Source organism: Sciurus vulgaris (assembly GCF_902686455.1).
Source record: "Sciurus vulgaris genome assembly, chromosome: 4".
Lineage (NCBI taxonomy): Eukaryota > Metazoa > Chordata > Mammalia > Rodentia > Sciuridae > Sciurus > Sciurus vulgaris.
Genome location: NC_136464.1, coordinates 143207380 through 143228601, shown reverse-complemented (window position 1 = coordinate 143228601; position 21222 = coordinate 143207380). Strand labels below are relative to the sequence as shown.

Below are 21222 nucleotides of genomic sequence, written 5' to 3'. Positions count from 1 at the left end.
TCCATTGATGATCCCACAATTTAACCAGCTTCCTGATGATATATATTTAGGAAGTTTGTTTTAAAAACATATACAAATTTGTATATTCATTTACTATCCAGATAATTTACTTATCTGTAAATCCAAACTCAAGGAGTATTTCCTTTGAAAGTTTTCCTGGGTGTGTTGAGATCATCTTTCCTTTGAAAGAAACCCAGAGAAGGCATAGTAGGAAGAAGAAATGTCTGGTATTCAGGGGAATAAAAAATATTCTCCCCAATAATTCTCATCTTTTTTAAAATCCCAGAGATGAACAAAGACCCACATCTCCTACTGAATTGAAATACCCATTTTAATGTTCATATCTTCCTTTCTTGATTTGCCACAAGGTAATTCCTTGAGAGCAGGAATTAAATGTATAGGTCAAATTCTATTACATGCACTACATTAAGAAAATTTATAGGGTTACAGAGGAAATTAATAACACTTCAAAGGGATTATTAAGAATAAACTTGCAATACATTATTAAACTGCTTGAAAAAAAAGTGGTATTTTTTACATATATGCCTGCATTTTTAGCATAAACTGGTCTCACCAGAAATACTTATAGCTTAGCTATAAATCCAAAATCGTATTTCCTTTAAAATGCCTTAATTTAGACTTTTTGCTAAAGTAAAATCTTTACCTCAAATTTTTTCTATTTTACTTTAAAATAACGCTTCTGTAGTACTTTACAATTACAAAGTGCTTTTACACACTTAATATTATTTGGTCCTCCCAGTAACCATAGACAGGAGGATGGATGCTACAGCCAACCTGACTGTAGAGGTTAGAGAACTGATCAGAGGAATAGATCTGCCAACAGTTTCAGTCAGCAGGTGGAGAAGAGGGTCTGGGAGCACACATTCCTAACTCCAAGTTTTTACCTCTTTTTGTTACACCTACCACCAACCCAAGTCCTGCTTAAGAGTTTCAAGCAATATCCAGTACCATAGAATTCTAAACAGTAAAAATGCATCAACAGTTTTTAAAATTTCAAAGAAAATAATCTGATTCAAATGTTTTCATAGGTACCTCTATCCCCAACACTCAAAACAATATTATATTTTTTTCAGATCTTTCAAATACTTAGAGGGCTTCCCTTGACTCCAGGTACCAGGGATGTGGCTAGAATTAAAGAAAATGAAGCATCTCAACAGGAGAGCCTAGAAAGAAGCCGCACAAACAAAAAAAGCCAACTTACAGCAGATAAAAGGGCGCTGGAATCATATCTTGAGTGTTTAGGTTTAAAAGTCGTCTGATGCCAAGAATGTTCTCTAGACACAGTTTGTTTCATTGTGTCAACCCATATATATATATATATATATTTTTTTTTTTTTTTTTTTAATCAGTCAATTTATTTGTTTTGTTTTTGTTTCTTTGCGGTACTAGGGATCAAACTCAGGGTCTTATGCTTGTGAGGCAAGCACTCTACCAGCTGAGCTATCTCCCCAGCCCTAATCAGTCAATTTATAAATAAGCTGAGGACCTTTGATGATAAGGCTTACATCTAAATGGTAATACTGAGACCTACAAATGTACATTTAAATGAAAAATGAAATCCTGTCTCCTTTCTGTACCTATGGATACTGTAATCATTTATCAAGGTACAAGCACAGTTGCCCTTATAAATACTAACTAAATAGAAAAGCCTGAGGTTCTGAACTTGCAGGTGATAACGCTGAGGTATACCTTTAGAGAAAAGCATTTTGAAGTTCTAAAATCTTTTTTCTCTTCTGTTACTCAGAATGCTAGTAACAGTCATCAAATAAAGTAAAAAATGCTGGGTCAACAAATTCTAAGACACAATGTCTTAAATGATCACATATGTTGGTATGAACTCTAGTGTTTATGTGTGTGTGTGTCTGCCTGCCCGTCTGACTCTCTGTCTCTGACTCACTCTATGCCAGCAGGACTGGAAGGAACCTGAATTTGGAATAAGATAACACAAAAGGGATGCTCGGTCCTCTAGACTGTGGTATCCACTAAATACTAGGACTAGAAACTCACCAAACAGCAGTGAGGGACAGAGGAAACTGTGTGATCTGAGCAAGAGCACTGTAGACTGATCACGTGAACTGAGACTGGGCTCTTCATGATGGTAAGACACAGGCCCTTCCCTTCTTACTCCATAGTGAAGGGGATATAAAAAGAGGTCCCTAAGCTATGCTTAGTGGTACACACCTCTAATCCCAGTGACTCAAGAGGCTGAGGCAGAAAGATATCAAGTTAGAGGCCAGGAAATGTGGTGAAACCACATTCTCAAAATGAAAAATTGAAAGGGCTGGGGATGTAATTCAGTGGTAGAGCACCCCCAACGCAGAAAAAAGAAAGGAGGTTGGTGAAGAAGTCCATGAACACTTGTCCGGGGAATCCCCATTATGTATGTGCAGCATGTCCACGGTGAACTATTACATAATTCAGACTTGGAAGATTTTTTTCCTTTGAAAATATCCATTTCCTTTTTAAATGTTCTTAGTCCAGAATCTTCCAAAATATGCAACTGTCCTGTTAGACCATATTTATCAAACTTGAGTTCTGAAGTCAACATGAACAACTTTATCAATAAATTTTGACTCTCCTGATTTCTAAAAAAACTGGTCTAGAACAAGCCTTTAATCCCAGAGTTTATTATAATCAACTCGCAGATTTCAGAAGATTCATTCAGCTGCTATTATTGCACAGTGTCTGTCTATAATATTTCCTACCAGTACTAATGTCAATGTACTCTCAGAAATACACATTATAGTTTACAAGCCAGTTTTCCTTGAGAATAATTTCAGTAAAAATGGTAACTTTTCTGAAAACTACAAACTATCAACACTTGTAAACCACCACCACCCTGCTTTTTTTTTTTAAATTGAAATCTGGTACAGAATATTTTTACCACCCTTCTTTTAAATGTTTTGTGGTGGGGGAAAAATACACATATACACAAACATTCTAAATTAATATTCATGGACTAAAATCCATTAATACATTAAATCAATACACACCAATGAATTTTTTTTTTTTTAAAGTGGTTGTTTTGGGTTTTTTTTGTTTTGTTTTGTTTTTCGTTCTGAGGACTGAAGCCAGGGGCACTTAACTACTAAGCCATTCCTCCAACCCTTTTTATTTTTTATTTTGAAACAAGGTCTCACTAAGTTGTTGCAGGGCAGGCCCAAAATGGCTGTAGTTAGGCTCTCTTGCTGAGGCTTGGGGGTGGAGATGGGGCTATGATTTTAGTATGTAATCAAGATCATGAATACCCTGATTCAACCTATGTACTCAAGGTCATGAACATTTACTTGGGAGCATGCACCCACTTACGTAACTTAATAGTAATGTGCCTTTTTTGTCTGGCCTGCATATAAAGAAGGTTTACAGAAATGATCAGGTGCTAAATGAACTGGTTGAGGGTTAAGTGGGGCTGGCTGGGGGCTATTGCCACCTCCAAGTAAAGGAAGTCTACTGTCCCAACCATGCCTCTCATGTTTTTTCAACTGCAGGAGCCCCCTAACTTTGCTTCCTCGGCCTGAGCCACAGCAGTGGCAGGACAGGTGCTTAGGGCCTCACTAAGTTGCTAAGGCTGGCTTTGGACTTGAAATCCTCCTGCCTCAGCCTCTCAAGTCACTGGGATTATAGGCATGCACAACCACACCAGGCTTAATTTATATCTTTTGTCTATCATAGGCCTTAAGCATGTTAGTGTTGATAACCCACTAAGTTACTAAATAACAATCTGCATAGCTGTTTATTGGTTATTTTATAAAAACATCTTGCCTAACCAGTTAAGACTACTTCAACTTGAAGAAAGGACCACCATATTTTCATTCTTTTTATAAAGTTCTCTAACCCAAGTCTGGGGTAGACACTAGAGATTTAATAAACGAAAGTTAATTTTAGAATTTTTTTTTAAACATTTTTAAGGCCTCAGCAATGACACATTTAAAAAAAAATAATTAGGTTGATTGAACAAGAATGTTAGAATGACCATGATCGGCTCTGCTCTGCACCAATCAATGGATTTTAGCTTAGGAGACAGAGAGTCAGCCTATCATATCCACATATGGTAAATTCACATACATGGCAGTCAACGATGCAGTGACAGAAAATCTTCAATTCTCAATTAAGCTCGCAAAAAATGAAAGGGGCAAATAGCACACAAAAGGAAGAAGAAAAATAAACCCTCTATTTCAAGTAATAGAATATCCGCAGTTGTTGCCATGCAGGTATAGGAGGAAGTGAGCATCCAGGAGACTGCGAGCAGCGGCTCGTATGCAGGTCACTCAACGCAACAATAGCTCTGCAGCATTTGCTCGCTTCCTCTTCAAAACAAAAACTCTCAAGCATATCTAAAAGTTCATGAACCAAAAGTTTCTGTAATAGGAAATAGGATGATTTCCTAATCACTAAGACTTGGACAACCAGCTCCTTCAGAGTTTTCACAAGAGGGTAATTCAAAAGCAAAGCCAGGGAAGAATGCGAAATGACTTTACCAAGCAGACACCCCGTCTATACCTTTGTCATGAACTCCTCCAGCTGCTCTACAAACAACTTGGTCTGCTGCTGAATAAACTGCTCACAGGCCGATTTCAGATGCCGGTCTACATCTTTTTTAGAATCAAGATAATGTTCTCTTATCTCAGGAGTACCCTTAAAAAGAAGATGACAATTTCCTCCTGTTTTTATGTGCCTAGAAATTACCAGACGCGTAAAGAATGTCATTTATCTCCCACCACCAATGAAACAGACTCTTCTCACCTCCAACAAGAACTCTATCAAGGCATTGTTGCTATTCAGCCTAAAAAATCTTGGAACAGTCATAGGGTTCAGGATTTTAAATGCTGCATCTGTGAAACAAAATTTCTCATCCAGTAAACATGTACAGTTTCAACAGAGAAGTCCTGTGTGACAAACATTAGTTCTTTACTACCACAAAGCCACAAGGCATTCATCTTCACCAGCTCACCTCCATGAATGGCTGATGGTAAGATGAGTACCAATAAAGGCTACAGTATCCATACAGTTATTTTCTATAAGTTGAATTACAAAATGACTATTAATTTCAATTTGCCATTTACAGAAAAATGATAAATGGTACTTGACATCATAAAATTTCACTGCTTTATTTTTAGGATGTTAAATAGATTTTTTTAAAAATATTCACATACTTACCCAGATTTGTTAATGTCCTGACTGGCACAGAAATTTATTCACTTGAAGGAGTGTGAATAAAATAATGTGTCAGCCAGGAAGAAAACACCAAGAGGACTTATTTACCCCTCAACCTCCAGACTAACTAGAATCTATAAGTACTAACTGAGGTCTCATTGATGTTCAAATGCAATAAGATATAACATTAGTCGTGAGAGGTTAGAGGCTTAAAAGTGAAGATAGCAATTATTATTAAGTGATAGAAAAAAAAAAAACCAAAAAGGGCCATTTCTTTGCTTTGTTTCACTTTGCCCAACTGCAGAAAGCAAAGCATGAAATGCTTCCATCCCTGGTTTTGCAAGCACATGCTACTGCCTTGATCTGGGTCTTAATGAAAAAGAACTTCTATCAGATTCAGTATTCAGAGAAAAGCTTTAGTAAATGACTGTTTCTGCTGTCTTTTTGTAAGATACCTGAAAGATTCTGTTTGCAATAAATAGAATCAAATCACCATCTGGTTGGGTTATATAAGATTCAAAATACATGGGAGAAAACATGCTTTAAACCAAATTTTGTCAAAATCTTAGGATATTTCATCTTCTCACATCTCAGTGAATCCACACTAGCAACAAGAGGCAAAAAAAAAAAAAAAATTATGAATTAGAAAAAAATTAAAATAAATCAACCCTACTCTATCCCATTACTTAAAACAGACATCAACAGCCAGGAATTCTTCAAGAAAAAAGCACCATCCCCAGAACCTCACACTGATAGAAAAGAAGGCAATCAACCAGAGAACTGGGAGATAAGAAGCCTCTAAATATGCTTTTAAAACTTGTGCATTTTGTAAAGGCAAAAGCCAGGAAATCTGGTTTCTGCTTTAAAAAAAAAAAGATACACACACATACACACTTTATAAACCAAAAAGTATTCTCTATGGTGGGCAGGTGAGAGATTAGGGGAAAAGAGGCAAACTGTTTTATTAAGACTCATCAGGAGCCACAGTGGATCTCAGCTGAATTAAATCAGATAAGCAAAGTAATTAAGGAACTAAATCCTACTATATTTGAAATTTCTGTATTTGGGGTTGCTCTGAATCACAAAACAGAGAAAATAATTTTAGTGACTATTTTCTCAATTGCCACCATACTTGAGAAAGTTAATTCACTACATACGCAGATTGCTTAAGGCATAAGAGCATAAATCTCTTTGAAAAGATTAAGTTCACAAAAATTTGTAAGTAATTAAGGGAAATGAGTGATGTTTGTGTTATATCCTTAATTTTTGAAGAACAACAGCTTGGAAAGTAGCTACTCTGATCTTTTAAATGTCATCTCTCATTAATTCAGAGATAATCATCAGAATGGATGAATCATCTTTTTCCACAATGAGACAATATTTATTACCAATTCCAAGACCCCATCTACATGATTACTTACCAACCAGCTGATTTAACAATACTACATAAGCTCACTTCAGTACCTGAAACTTAGAAAACACCTTAGCATATTTTCATTCTTAATGATCTTGATAACCCAGTTAGAGTATTATAACGAGTTCATTATGCTCGTTTTACTTAGGAAGAAGGTCAGGCAGGAAGACAAAACACCCATCCAAGACCACACAAGAGCTAGGAAATGATGAACAAAAAAAGAAAACCAACTCTGAGACTCTTAAACAAGTAATCCTCCCATTTTTACTCTGACTTCCTGAATTTTCATAAACTGACAAACTCAACTCCATGTTTAAAATCATACCAATTAGTTATCAGGTACTATTTATTAAGCAGCTATATATGATTTTTCATTTTCTAACTGGTTGTAAGTAATATGTGGCAGAGTCTAACATGGTAATAGTATATTACAAATTGAAATGCTCACATAGAATTCTCAAAGAAAATATAGCAAGTTAGAAGTAATTAGGATATTGATAGCTCAGTGAGAACAAGAAACATACTTAGCAAGCAAAGCATGCAAAACAAATTGCAGATGAACATAAAATAAACCTATAACCTGTGCTGACACATTGGGACAAGTCAAACACACCCAATTGTGCCAGCCAGGACAACAAAGTACCTCTAGTTTTCTTGAGGTCCAGGGAAATTTCCTTAATGGTGAATTCAGTGTGAAATGGAGCAATTTGTTCACGAAGAATCAAAAGGTGCTTAATTAAGAAAAGTTGTCCATCAATCTGAGTCTAAATCAAAAAAGAGAAAAATATTATCACAGATTAAATCAAAATAGGCACATATAAGAGATGTTATTAATCAACACTAATCTACCTAATTTTATAGCCTTATGGCACCAATGTGCCTTTGCTGTACAATGAACTCTTCCCATTTTACCTGTGTTAGAAGTATATAGAAAAATCTTGCTTCAACCTCTTAATATCATTTGCTCTTAGGAAATCCAAAAAAGTGAATCAGACTAAAGGCAATAAACACCAAATGTAGAAAAAGAAGTCAAATCTATTTTCACATGGTGCAGAGGTAGAAAAGATGCTGCCATCCAACACGAGCATGGAGCAGGAGCTCCAGGCATAAGTATGATTCTGCCCTCCGTGGCCTTCCAGTTCTCTTCAGGAAGATAGTTTTCATTACCTGATCAAAGTGATTTCCATATCCAGAACATCAGACATACTCCATTCTTTTTTACAAAAGTACAAAAGAACCTTCTGAATGTAAGATGGTTTGGGGTCACCATTTTGGATTATCCTGCTACCAAGAGAGCACTGACTATCTACACCCCTGAGCATCCTGCATGCCCTTTCACCCTGTCAGGACCTATCTCTAAGAAACTTGTATCGTAACTAAGTTCTCAAAGTTCTGACACAATTCCAAAACAATAAATAACCATAGCTTTCATTTCAAGAGTCTGCGTATCAGTAAAAGCAAGACTAAATGTGGGTTTTCTTGTTACTACTCATGGTAGAATCTTATTTCAAAAAGACTTCAAATGAAAGGTTTTACATTAGAAAAAGATGAAGTTATTCTTCAGTAAAACATTATAGATCTAAAGGGTTACTAAACAAAGTGACACCTCGCTAATCTTTCCCTCTCCACTTCTAATAAACATAAGTACATTTGACTTATGCAATGAAAACTCTCTTTGCATTGTCAACAGAGCACCAAATAAGGATAAATGCTACACATTGGTAAGATACTTACTCTATTTTTAAAAGAACTAAGACTCTGAGAGCAAAAATACTATCATATAAACGTCCTCTGCTTTGTAACCCAGCAAATAGCACCTTGTGAATTTACTAAATAGCACCTTGTGAATTTACTTAAGAATGTAATAATAATTTCCTGCCTTAAAAACTAGAAAAAATCTCTAGCACATCAAGCCATTTCACTGGGTTTTGTTTTGTTTTTCTGGGCACAGGGGATTGAACTCAGAGGCACCTGGCCACTGAGCTACATCCCCAGCCCTATTTTGTATTTTATTTAGAGACAGGGTCTCACTGAGTTGTTTAGTGCCTGCTTTTGCAGAGACTACCTTTGAACTAGAGATCCTTCTGCCTCAGCCTCCTGAGCTGCTGGGAATACAGATGTGTACCACTTCACGGGTTTTTTAAAAAAACTAAAAGGCAATAAGTACATAAACTTAGCAATGAAAACAAATACGCTAATGCTTACCAAACTGAGGGCTTCTTCACATATACTTAAACCCCTTATAATATGTAGGAAATGAATAAAAGAGCATGGCTTACAGATAATGAGGACAGAAGGCTGAATGATCAAAAGCTTAAAAGAGAAGACAATCGTAAAAGGGGATATAAGCACATAAATTTTTCTTAATTAGGTCATTCTTTTCCTCCTAGTGATCTAAGAAAAATATGCTCCTCAGGAAATTTGTAGGATATAGGGGCAAAAAGCATCCATAAGTCACAAAAAAGTTTTCTCTAGCACATATTTAATACATTTTTCATTACATAGTTAGATTATACATCTGATTTGTGTCCTTTCTTTTTGCCTGAACATACTTCAGTTAAATCTTATTGTTTCATTTTTTAAAAATTTAATGGCTGTGTAAAATTCCACCATATAGAATATGCCCAAATTTACTCAACTGTTTCTCTAATGTTAGACACATTCTCTAGTTTCCACTATTACAAAAAATGTGAGAGGTCAGACTTGCAAGTAATATGTAAAATTTAAATTTTCCTATTTGTAATTTTATTCTCCATACTCTTTTAGTCCCTCTGTAAAAATTTCATTTCAACTCTCCATTTCATGAATAGAACATAGTGGTCACAAAGGTAAAGCTTTTCTAACATCAAGACCTCAAATTCTTTCATAAGGAGACTTTTTTTTTTTTTTTTTCAATCAAAAGTCTTGGAAGTTAGAAATCAAGTTTGCAAATCTGGAAGTCATAGGATTCAAACAGTCCAAGCAGTAGTTTAATTTTGGCTGAAAACAGTCCCTACAGCTCCCTCCCTGTATGTGACAAGTATTTTAAGTGAAGAGTGAAGCTGAGCAACACTGTCAACCATGCTCTACTTCTTGGAAAAACAAAAACAAAACAAAACAAAAAAAAACAACTCAGTGCCTTGGGAGAAGCACAGCCAGCAGTTTTCAACACAAGATCCCATCCTGATTATGACCCCAAGGGCCACAATTGCCTTTCCTCAAAATTGACAAGCTAGGGCTGGGGTTGTGGCTCAGTGGTAGAGCACTCGCCTAGCATGCTTCAGCACCACATATAAATAAATAAAGTTACTGTGTTCACCTACAACTAAAAAAAAAAAAATTGACAAGCTAATTTCCTCCTGGTGATACTATTCAACTATTTAAATCACCATTGCAGAGATGGTTAAAATGTTGACATCCTTGAAAGCACACACTCTTGGTATTTCAGGGAATCAGCAAGAAACCTTTACTTATAGAACTGATAAACTAAGTACCATTTTTGGTCCAGCAAAGCTGGACTCTCTTAGTGCAGTCTTTATTGAGCACTATAATGAAATACTAGCTTCTCTCAAAGGGCCTCAAAATTCAATCATATTAAACAAATCTTATTGTCAAAACAGCTTTAAATTTCTGTGCCTATAAATAAAATGCTATATTGCACCATATTATAGGTAATAAAATTTCACCTAACACTTCATCAAACCTTGTTTTTGCTGATAGACTCTGATGCTCCCAGTAAAGACTGAATGCAGGCAGACAATGCTTCCTGTGATAATCCCTGGAACACCGCCCTCTGGTGGAATAAAAGAGAACATCAGCCTGTGGCACTTCACAAAAGAGACAAAAAGAAAAAACCCTAAGCCCTGAGTGCAGCAAACAATGCATGCTTGCCTTCACTACTGTTTATTACTGATACCTTTCCTCTTGGAGTTTTCTATTCCCATGCAACCTTTCTAGACCAACACATAGTTTTGAAATGTGCACTCACATCTGCAAGTACTCACGTGATCTTTAATAAATATGTGCTACCACCTCTTGAATGCTGTGCTAGATGCTGGGAAGTATAGGGATCAAGAGGAAGGAAGGCTTCTGACCTCAAAGAGGCCCTCATTCCAATATAATCTCATGTTGTTGTTGTTTTTAATTATTATTTTTATTTATTTGTGTGATTATGTTTGTTTTGGCTGCACTGGAGATGGAAATCAGGGGCACTCTACTACTGCGCTACATCCCCAGTCCTTTTTATTTTGAGACAGGGTCTCACTAAATTGCCAAGGGTGATCATGAATTTACAATCCTCCTGCCTCAGCCTCCAGAATAGCTGGGATTAAAAGCGTATCACCAGTGGTCTGTTTTTTAAAGCTGTAAAACTAACTGTAAAACAAACCTTCCAATATGTCTACTTCTAAAACCAATCCCAGGCAATTAGGCAGCACTGCATTTTAAGATTCATACAAACAGCTCTTTAAATGGTATTATTTAAAACAGTAAGTAACTAGATATAATGGAAATGTTCATTGATGGGAGATTGACAAATAAAACACCAGTAAACTAAGTTATAAACTACTATGCATAAATAAAAAGAATGCTGAAGGAAGTGGTAAAATTCTTATAAAATATAATTAAGTGGGGGGGAAATGGGTTACAAATTGGTATATGAAGTATGAATCCAAATTTAATCCTGACATTTCTGTACCTTCCCAGATGTGTGGCATATTGGTCAGACAGGGATTCCCATCAGTCTCCTTGCTGCCCTCCCTGCCTCCATTCTACCAGAGACCTGATATGAATGTTTTATACAAGACATTTATTATGACCACAGTCCTGGCCCTGGTCCCCTACTTGATGTTATTCTCTTTCTGTATTGCTTCTCCCTGTGCAGAGGCTATTACTATAGGAAGGAGGAATCAGAGCTGCCTCCTACTGAGTCACCGATCTGCCCAGAAACCTAAAGCTTAGAACAACATCCTCTCCTTCCCCTGCTCAGGCTTAATGTGGTTTGCATTGGATGTGCCTTTCCTCACTTTCAGTAAGACTGAAAGTTTAAGACTTGGATGTGAGCTGAGTGAAAACATAAGTAGATAAGCCTAAGGCATAAACAAAATCAGGAGGGTAACCTCTTAGGCCTACTTCTTATTTGGCTATAATCCCTACTAAGCAGCTCAGAGGCTTCATTCATTAGGATGTGTGATAACAAAAGATTCTGTGTGGAATAGCCTCCTGCACATTTCTCTTGGGATCTTGGCTCCAACTGTAGGAAATTTCTGAATTCCAGTCTAATGCCATTAGTCAAAATACCTGATGGGGAAGAGAGAAGAGAGATACCAAATGCTCAAACCTCCCTTTGAAAGACATCTCACAAACTACACAGTTTAAATTAAATAGAGTAGTATGGATTAGAATGCCCCCATGTAACACTGCGTGACCTTGTTCGGTCCTAGTACACTGCAGTACAGGATACCTTTGGTACATGAGGGCATATGTGTACTCCCCTTCTGAACCACATCCAAAAGAAACACTGGTGTCTGGGCAATTCACTACATGACTGCTATATGTAGTCAGTTCTCTCTTTTTATGCAGTTGGGCTTACAGCAATTAAATTAAGAGATAAAAAAGCAAATTCAAATGGTCAAATTCTGTAAATTATTTTGGCTTAGAAACAAACACTGATAGCAAATACAGACAAATCTGCTGTTGCAGGGAATGACAACTGCATCATTAAATCAGAGTGCTTAAAATAACTCTGTTCTGGGAAATCAATGCACACTCTAAACTGGTGCTTAAAAAAAAAAAGTAACTGCTAACTTCAGCAAATAACTAAACTTAGTCCATGGCAAAAGCACATGCAATCGTAATTATTTGTTAAGGATACCATCAAACTGAGCACAAAACTAAATTACAACAATTGCATTTAATACTAAATGCAGACTATAATGATGTAATATTGAATATATCACTTAACCTTTCTGCATCTCTTTTTCTTCATCTACAAACTAAGGTGGACAAAATGAACAGTGGTTTTAAACTTACTGGGAATTCCAGACACTTTTAAGAATCAATGAAAGCCAAAGTTTTTCTCTTTAAAAAGTTACAAATACATACATACAAAATTTAACTACAACTACAAGGTATTCATAGGCTTTCCAAAGTCCTTTAGTGGATCCTAAGGGTCTACAGAACACTCAATTGACCTTAAAGTAATCTCCATATCTAAGAATTTTATTCTAAGAATATAAAAGACTACATCAAGATCTTAAAATAAAAATTTAAAAATATTCTAAGTGAAAGAGTAAGTAAATTCACAGTAAAGATACAATAATTTACACACATACATCTATGCATCGGTATAATTTGGAGAGACAGACAAGAGTTCTTCGAACTGTAGGATACCACATTCCATGAAGATCTGCTGGAGAAATTGTGGTATGTGGTCTAGGATTGAGGGATTCTGTTGAACCTAAAACCCAAATGGAAAAGAAAACACATTTCACGCATGGATGTCTGTCTTACAATAACTTACGTGGTAACTATAAACTATTTATTCTTGTTGATTATCAATAACTAGAAGGTGTCAATTTTTTCTAGCCTTTAATCAAGAATGTCCTAAGAAATCTAAACTAGTGACAGGTGAGATTTAATACAGTCAGTCAGAATACAGGAGTACATACATATATTGCAGTATCCTGTATATATACACCCATCCCAAACTGATTTTCCTAAACTGATCAATAATCTTTATGAAATAATTGAACGGCATACTTATACTACAGAATATGGCCATTAAAAAGGAGGCAGATCTACATGTGGTCTCATAGAAGCAAGTGGGAGCCAATGGAGGTAGGAAAGCAGCAAGAAAACAAAGCAATTTTGAACAGGAAGATGAATCAAAGATGGCTTGCATCCAGGCTCACATCCATGTATCACAGACCTAGTTAGTATGTTCAATTCCCGAGCCACCAGTACATTCAATTCCTTCACTACTAGACTGGCCAGAAAAGGCAGTCTCTGGAAAGGATGAGGAGAAGCAAATGCAGAGAGTGTCGGCACAGAGACACTTTGTAGGGGAAGCATAGCATGGACAGCCAAATTTCAAATGTGCCACAAAAGGGATACTGGTATAAATCTTTGGAAAAAGAAATGATACTGAAATATATACTGAGGCCCAGTGCAGTGGTGTGCCTATGTCCCAGCTACTTGGGAGAGAAAAGTAGGAAGGTCACTTGAGCTCAGGAGCATGGGACCAGCTTGGGCAACATATCGAGACCCGGTCTCAAAAAAAAAGGAAGGACAGGAAAGGAAGAAATATGATTTGGGTACTAGAGGATATTAAGAAACTTCATTAAATTTTTAGTGCAAAATGGTTTCTGGTTTTATATGAGATGTCCTTATTAAAATTTTGGAGGGAGGCTAAATTGTTCAAGTGTGAAGTGTCAATGACATCAGTAATTTACTTTAAAATGATTGTCTGTGTATGCATACATATGAATACTTAAAATATGAGGTCTTGACTCCACATGATGGGTATGAGTGCTCACTGTTCATTTTATCTTTCTTTTTACTTTTCCAGGTATTTGAAATATTTTCAATAAGAAAAAATAAAAGTATATGATTACTGGTAATGACTTATAGAGTAAATAAAATTCTTATTTTAAAAAAAGATGTAGATCCAGATCTGCGTGAAATGACCAGTGCTAATGTTTAGTGCTTTCAGCTTTCTACTTCATGGTTTTTAAGATTTTTTTTTTTTTTTAAACTAAGTAAGCAATATTGTATAACTTTAAATCTCTTCCATAAGGCCTCAATTTAAAAAGATCTCCTTTATATAAAATTTCTTCACGAAAAATAAGACTAAAACAGATTATATAAAATAATATTAGTTTTGCTAAGGATTTTGCTATCCATAGGACCTCTCCTTCAAAATAAAGAGCCAAAAAGTAACCCCAAATAGAAGTTTAGTAAAATAAAAGTGTTTGAGTACTTTGAAGCTGGAAGTCAACTTTTATGTTCATTTCTCTCACTGTCCTGTTTAACTGCTGAGAAGCGGTTGGGGCTGGTTTACTTCCACAGCAAGCCATCAAAAGGCAAGTGTCTCCTGGTTGCCTCTTCTGAAGAGCACAGCAGCAGGGCTTTTCCTATGCCCATCCCCACCCCCGCAGGTCCTCCTCCATCACCCCCACTCTCTGCAGGTCCTCCTCCATCACCCTCTGGGCCCTCACCTCCCTCCATTTTTCTACACATATAAGAAGCCACACTTTTTGAAGAGACTGATAATTAGTCTCTTTACAAAATGGTTCCTCCATCAATGTGCTATGACACCTTGTTCTACCACATAAACTATATCACTGAAAACCCTCATTCTGAAGAAGCACTCATTATGTCAGTCTCTCACTTCTAATATACGTGGAAACCAGAAAAAGTAGCTATGTCTTTTGGAGGCTGCTTTTGGTTTGGCCTCTGCCTGCAACCTAATTCAGTCTTGCTTTTCACCTCAAGTTCTATCAATGAGCATATGGATGAACACATGGTCACATGACTTGACTGTCTTAACTGCAAAGATTTTTTACTTTACATCACACCCCCTACCCGGAGACAAGTTTTCTTATTACTTACTTTCAGAATTACATTCTCAATACTCTCTTCTTACTCCAAATTATTCTAACTCATATTATGAGGAACCCTCTCTATCCAAAATGTCCTTATGATTTCATCTGTCTCAACTGTTTCCTCAAATGGCACTGCCAACCCTGCCTCCCTTAGTTTGAATCACACCCTCACACTTGCCTGCTTTCTGACCTCACTGGCTTTTCTTTCTCAGTCAGATTAGTTCACTCTCTGCCCCAATTTGCTCCTTAACATTGGCACTGGCTGTCTCCCTAGAATTCTGCTACAATCAATCGCTCAACTCTCTGTACTGGGATGATCATATAAAAGCCCAAAACAACAGCTGCTTCTCCATCTTTATTTCTACACTGGTCCTATTTATAACTCTAGAGCAGTGCTATCCAATAGAAATAAAACATGAGTCATGAATGTGACACAGTAAAATGCCACATTAAAAAAAGGATATAGGGGTTGGGGATGTAGCTCAATGGTAGAGCATGAGTAAGGCCCTAGGTTCAGTTTCCAGCATGACAATTAAAAAAAAAAAGAAAGAAAGAGAGGGGGGGGGAGGGAGGGAGGAAGGGAGGGAGAAGAAAAGAGAAAAAGAAAAAGGGGAAAAAAAGTGAAAATGATTCTGATATATTTTCTTTAATCCAATATATCGAAAATACCATTTTAACATGCAACCTATACAAAAATTACTAAAAAGACATTTTCTATTTTTTATTTGAAATCTGGTCTACTTTTACACTTACAGCACATTTTAAAGAACTAGCCATATCTACAAACTCAATGGCATGTGGTTACTGTATTGGCCAGCATAGCTCTAGATCCATATAAAACAGATTCTCAGTGGTTCCACATGAACCTCCTCAACTCTTCTCTTAGTCCTCACTTCTAGGGTGTTATGAAATTCTTTGGACTCAAACTTGTAACCATATCCCTCTATCCTACACTTATCTTCATCGGCTTATCAACACCCTGATTCAAATCAACTGTGTCTTTCAAATGGCAAAACACAACAGTCTCCTAACCGACTTTACAGTTCTGTCAACATATCTTCACTGTAATGCCAGGCATGCTTTAAAGAACAGGCTTTACTGGGAAGAGAAAACATACAAAGCCAGGGTTGGCAAGACAGGGATGTACTATTTTCTCCAGTAACTCTTACAGAGGTTTACTAGAACGAAGGAATATTGGACCAAAAGGTACACTACAATATGGCATGAGTTCTGCTCAAAGGAGGAAATTTCCCCCACAGTGAGTCTCCCCTTCTATAAGTTAAGTGTGATAAAATGTCTTTGTCAGATGGGGAATGCCCAGGATGCCTGGCAATATGGATTTGGGGTACCAACTATCTATGGAGCAAACTCGAAATACCTGATAATGTCCTAAAACTAGGAATCTTGGGGAGATTGGGGCTCTTTAAAGCCCATGGAGTTACAGTTCCTCCTTTCCTAACCAGTCCCATGGTAAGCTCAGTTTGAGCGTCACCTTTACAGCTGGGGAGGGAGTGTCTTACTTCCCATGTAGCTTGTTATCTAGGTTACTCCTTCAACAATTTTTCTCCTTGGGTAACATATACTCTACTCCAAGCTATCCCAAACATTTCACCCCGATCCCAGTCACTTAATACTTTTACAAAACGCCAATCTGATGGTACAATAACCCTGATACACTATACTAACAGCTGTAAGTACAAAAGCCATGGGACTATCCCACAACACTTATCACTACCTGGCCTGCCTTACCTGCTTCTTCCACACATACAACCTGTGCCCAAACACAATGAGCCACTGGACTTCTCCAGAGCAGCCCCATTCTTCCATTCTAGCTTGCCTCCCCACCTATCTTAGACAACCTGAAGTCACCTGACTCTCACATTCTTCATAAAAATAGCTTTCAGATGCCAAACCTCACACTGACTCCACCCCACTGATACTCACAGTGCATTCCCTTTGTAATTCCCTTGCCCCAAAGATCATCTATGACCAAAAGATCCCCGTGCATCCTGTGAGCATCTCACTCAGCACTGAATTATGTCAATTATCAATCTCCCCCCATAAAGTGTAGGTTCCTCAAAGATACAAGCTATTTCATGCCTGGGACACAATAAGTACTCAATAAAGGTTTCAGAATGAATAAATAAAGGAAGTTAAGATATGATATCATACCAGATTTTGTGAGACTGTTAGACTCTGCTTCTTCTAACTGAACATCTGAAAATGAAGCTTCTGAAGGTAACTTCTTCTGTTCATCTTTTAAACTCTGAGCAATTTGCTGTATGGAGAGATCAGAAGGAACATTATAGTATAGTTTTCTGAAGTATCTGGCAATATGAACTAGCTGAAAAGAGGTGGGGGAACTCACATAAAATCAAAACATCATCCTATAACTACTTCTTAATTATAAAGGGGGAAATAAACCTTTATAACCATCACCTAACCATTCATGGTACAACCTGTCATTATGTGCCTTTGATGTAAGGAAGTAAAAAGTACACATCAGCTATTTGGCATTCTTATCAAAACAAAAAAAAAAAAAAAATTAACCTGAATCTAAGCAAGAGGAAACAATCAGATAAATCTATATAATGTGGCATATTGTACAACAAAGTTAGTCTGAACTCTTTAAGAAAGTCATTCTATAAAAACAAAAAAACAAAGGAGGTGAAGAAGGAAAGGAATCTTAATTTGTTTAAAAGAGATCAAAGAGACATAAAAACCAAATGCAACACAGTATACTTGATGGATCTCATTTCTAAAAGATTTGGCGCAGTTATAAAAGACATTTGAAGGACAACTGAGGAAATTTTAATATGGACTGTATGTAAATAATACAGTTGAATTAATGTTAAATTTCTTTAAGTGTGAAAAATGATACTGTGGATACATGAATGTTTCTATTCTTAGAAAAAGTAAAGTACTTAGGAATAAATTACCAAGATGTCTTCAACTTACTTTCAAATGATTCAGCAACAAAGTATACACACAAAGAGATAAAGCAAATGTGACAAAACGTTAACAACTAGGGAATCTTAAAAAAAATTAGATTCAAATGAATATTTGATGATATTAAGGAACTAAATGTAAACACATTTTAGATGTGAAAATGGTATTATGATTGTGTTAGAAATCAAAGTTCCTTTTACAGTAATCTACTGAAGAATTTACATATTGAAATGATGTTTAAAACTAGTTCTAAAATAATTAATAGGAAGCAAGGGGGTAGTAAGGAGGTATAAGTAAATAAATGAGATTGGCCATGTTGAGGGTAGGGTAATGATATGTAAAAATTCATAACACTATTGTCTATACTTTTGCTTGTATTTGAAAACTTCCATTAAAAATGTTCTACGTTCTGTACTGGCGATATACCCCATCACGTAGAATGCCTGCCTCACATGCTGGAGACCCGGGTTCAACTCCCCAGCACTGTTAGATTGCGGAAATAACAAACAAAAATTTTCTAGGTTCTAATTCTAAAAATAATATACTAGGCATTCCTTAAACTCTGTTCAAAATTAAAAGAAAATGAAGGTACAATATGGAACTTAAAGACCAGCAAGATAAACCTAGGCCTTCAAACCATAAATAAGACATAGATATTTTCTAATTCTGAGAGAGATTCCACAGTTTATGAGAGCATGACACAGTTCCACACCATCATCACCAACTACAGGGGCTCCTATTATGAACCCTCAACTATGTCACTTATAAAGGAAACAGAAAAATCACAGAAAGCACTAATTCAATTTAAAAATTAAGAATGCTTATATGTTCTGGTGAAGGAGAAAAAAACTAAATAGAATGTTTAAAAAAAACAGAACTTAGTTTTTAGCTCTTCAAGGTTTTAAGAGTTGTAATTCCTGTGATTTTTATGTCAAATTTACCTTGATTTTACATTTTAAGTGAGAATTAAAAAGAAAAATCCTACTTTAACTAGTATAAAACATTCAAAAGCTATGTAGGAGCAGGAAGGAGATGAAGTAGGGAACCCCTACCTCCATCATGACTAATTTATCAGGATACGCCAGGTCTCCAGGAGCTGGTTTGTAGCCCGTGATGTCTGTCTGAATGTAGATGTGAGTTCGATACACAAGTCTCTCTTGTACATCTTCCAACATCTGCTTTACTCCAGCTGCAAATGCCCCCAGTTGTTCAGCTAATTTAAAAAAAAAAAAAGAAAAGAAAAGACCAAAAACATATTAAAAAAATTGTGCACCACAATCAAGTGGGGTTCATCCCTGGAATGCAAGGATGGTTCAACATTCGTAAATCAATAGACGTAATCCATCATGTCAATAGACTTAAGGATAAGAATCATATGGTTATTTCAATTGACGCAGAAAAAGCATTCGACAAAATACAACACCCCTTCATGCTCAAAACACTAGAAAAAATAGGGATAGTAGGAACATACCTGAACATTGTAAAGGCTATTTATGCTAAGCCCATGGCCAACATCATTCTGAATGAAGAAAAACTGAAACCATTCCCTTTAAAAACAGGAACAAGATAGGATGTCCTCTTTCACCACTTCTGTTCAACATTGTCCTCGAAACTCTAGCCAGAGCAATTAGGCAGACCAAAGAAATTAAAGGGATACGAAGAGGAAAAGAGGAACTTAAGCTGTCACTATTTGCGGATGACATGATTCTATATTTAGAGGATCCAAAAACCTCCTCCAGAAAACTTCTAGACCTCATCAATGAATTCAGCAAAATAGCAGGCTATAAAATCAACACACATAAATCTAAAGCATTTTTATACGCAAGCAACGAAACAGCTGAAAGGGAAATGAGGAAAACAACTCCATTTGCAATAGCCTCAAAAAAAATAAAATACTTGGAATCAATCTAACCAAAGAGGTAAAAGATCTTGACAATGAAAACTACAAAACATTGAAGAAAGAAATTGAGGAAGACCTTAGAAGATGGAAAGATCTCCCATGTTCTTGATAGGCAGAATTAATATTGTCAAAATGGCCATACTACCAAAAGTGCTATACAGATCCAATGCAATTCCAATTAAAATCCCAATGATGTACCTTACAGAATAGAGCAAGCAATCATGAAATTCATCTGGAAGAGTAAGAAACCCAGACTAGCTAAAGCAATCCTTAGCAGGAAGAATGAAACGGGGTATCGCAATACCAGAACTTCAACTATACTACAAAGCAATAGTAACAAAAAAGGCATGGTACTGGCACCAAAATAGACAGAATAGAGGACATGGACACAAACCCAAATAAATACAATTTTCTCATACTAGACGAAGGGACCAAAAATATGCATTGGAGAAAAGAGAGCCTCTTCAACAAATGGTGCTGGGAAAACTGAAAATCCATATGCAACAGAATGAAACTAAACCCCTATCTCTCACCCCGCACAAAAATCAACTCACAATGGATCAAGGACCTTGAAATCAGACCAGAGACCTGCATCTTATAGAACAGAAAGTAGGTCCAAATCTTCAACTTGTTGGATTAGGATCAGACTTCCTTAACAGGACTCCCATAGCACAAGAAATAAATGCAAAATCAATAACTGGGATAGATTCAAACTAAATAGCTTTCTCTCAGCAAAGGAAACTATCAGCAATGCGAAGAGAGAGCCTACAGAGTGGGAGAATATCTTTGCCACTCATACTTCAGATAGAGCACTAATTTCCAGAATATATAAAGAACTCAAAAAACTCTACACCAAGAATACAAATAACCCAATCAACAAATGGGCTAAGGAAATGAACAGACACTTCATAGAAGAAGATCTACAAGCAATTAACAAGCATATGAAAAAATGTTCACCATCTTTAGTAATAAGAGAAATTCAAATCAAAACTACACTAAGATTCCATCTCACCCCAATTAGAATGGCGATTATCAAGAATACAAACAACAATAGGTGTTGGAGAGGATGTGGGGAAAAAGGTACACTCATACATTGCTGGTGGGGCTGCAAATTAGTGCAGCCACTCTGGACAGCAGTGTGGAGATTCCTTAGAAAACTTGGAATGGACCCACCATTTGACCCAGCTATCCCACTCCTCGGC

The 21222-nt window shown here is 36.5% G+C and overlaps 2 protein-coding genes across 3 annotated transcripts in view; one reads left to right on the top strand and one right to left on the bottom strand.

Moving 5' to 3' along the window:
- The window catches only part of COG3 (component of oligomeric golgi complex 3), a 54406-nt gene that overhangs the window by 9437 nt on the left and 23747 nt on the right, over positions 1-21222 (bottom strand). For both annotated transcript variants that reach the window (XM_079136982.1, XM_079136981.1), the window contains exons 13-19: positions 19173-19333; positions 17344-17449; positions 12901-13025; positions 10272-10361; positions 7233-7353; positions 4765-4853; positions 4522-4656 (exon numbers count right to left, since the gene is read on the bottom strand). In XM_079136982.1, the coding sequence (XP_078993108.1) occupies positions 4522-4656; positions 4765-4853; positions 7233-7353; positions 10272-10361; positions 12901-13025; positions 17344-17449; positions 19173-19333 (827 nt within the window). The remainder of the gene's footprint in view (positions 1-4521; positions 4657-4764; positions 4854-7232; positions 7354-10271; positions 10362-12900; positions 13026-17343; positions 17450-19172; positions 19334-21222) is intronic.
- ERICH6B (glutamate rich 6B) overlaps positions 1-21222 on the top strand; it is a 124661-nt gene that overhangs the window by 87116 nt on the left and 16323 nt on the right. The window lies entirely within an intron of this gene.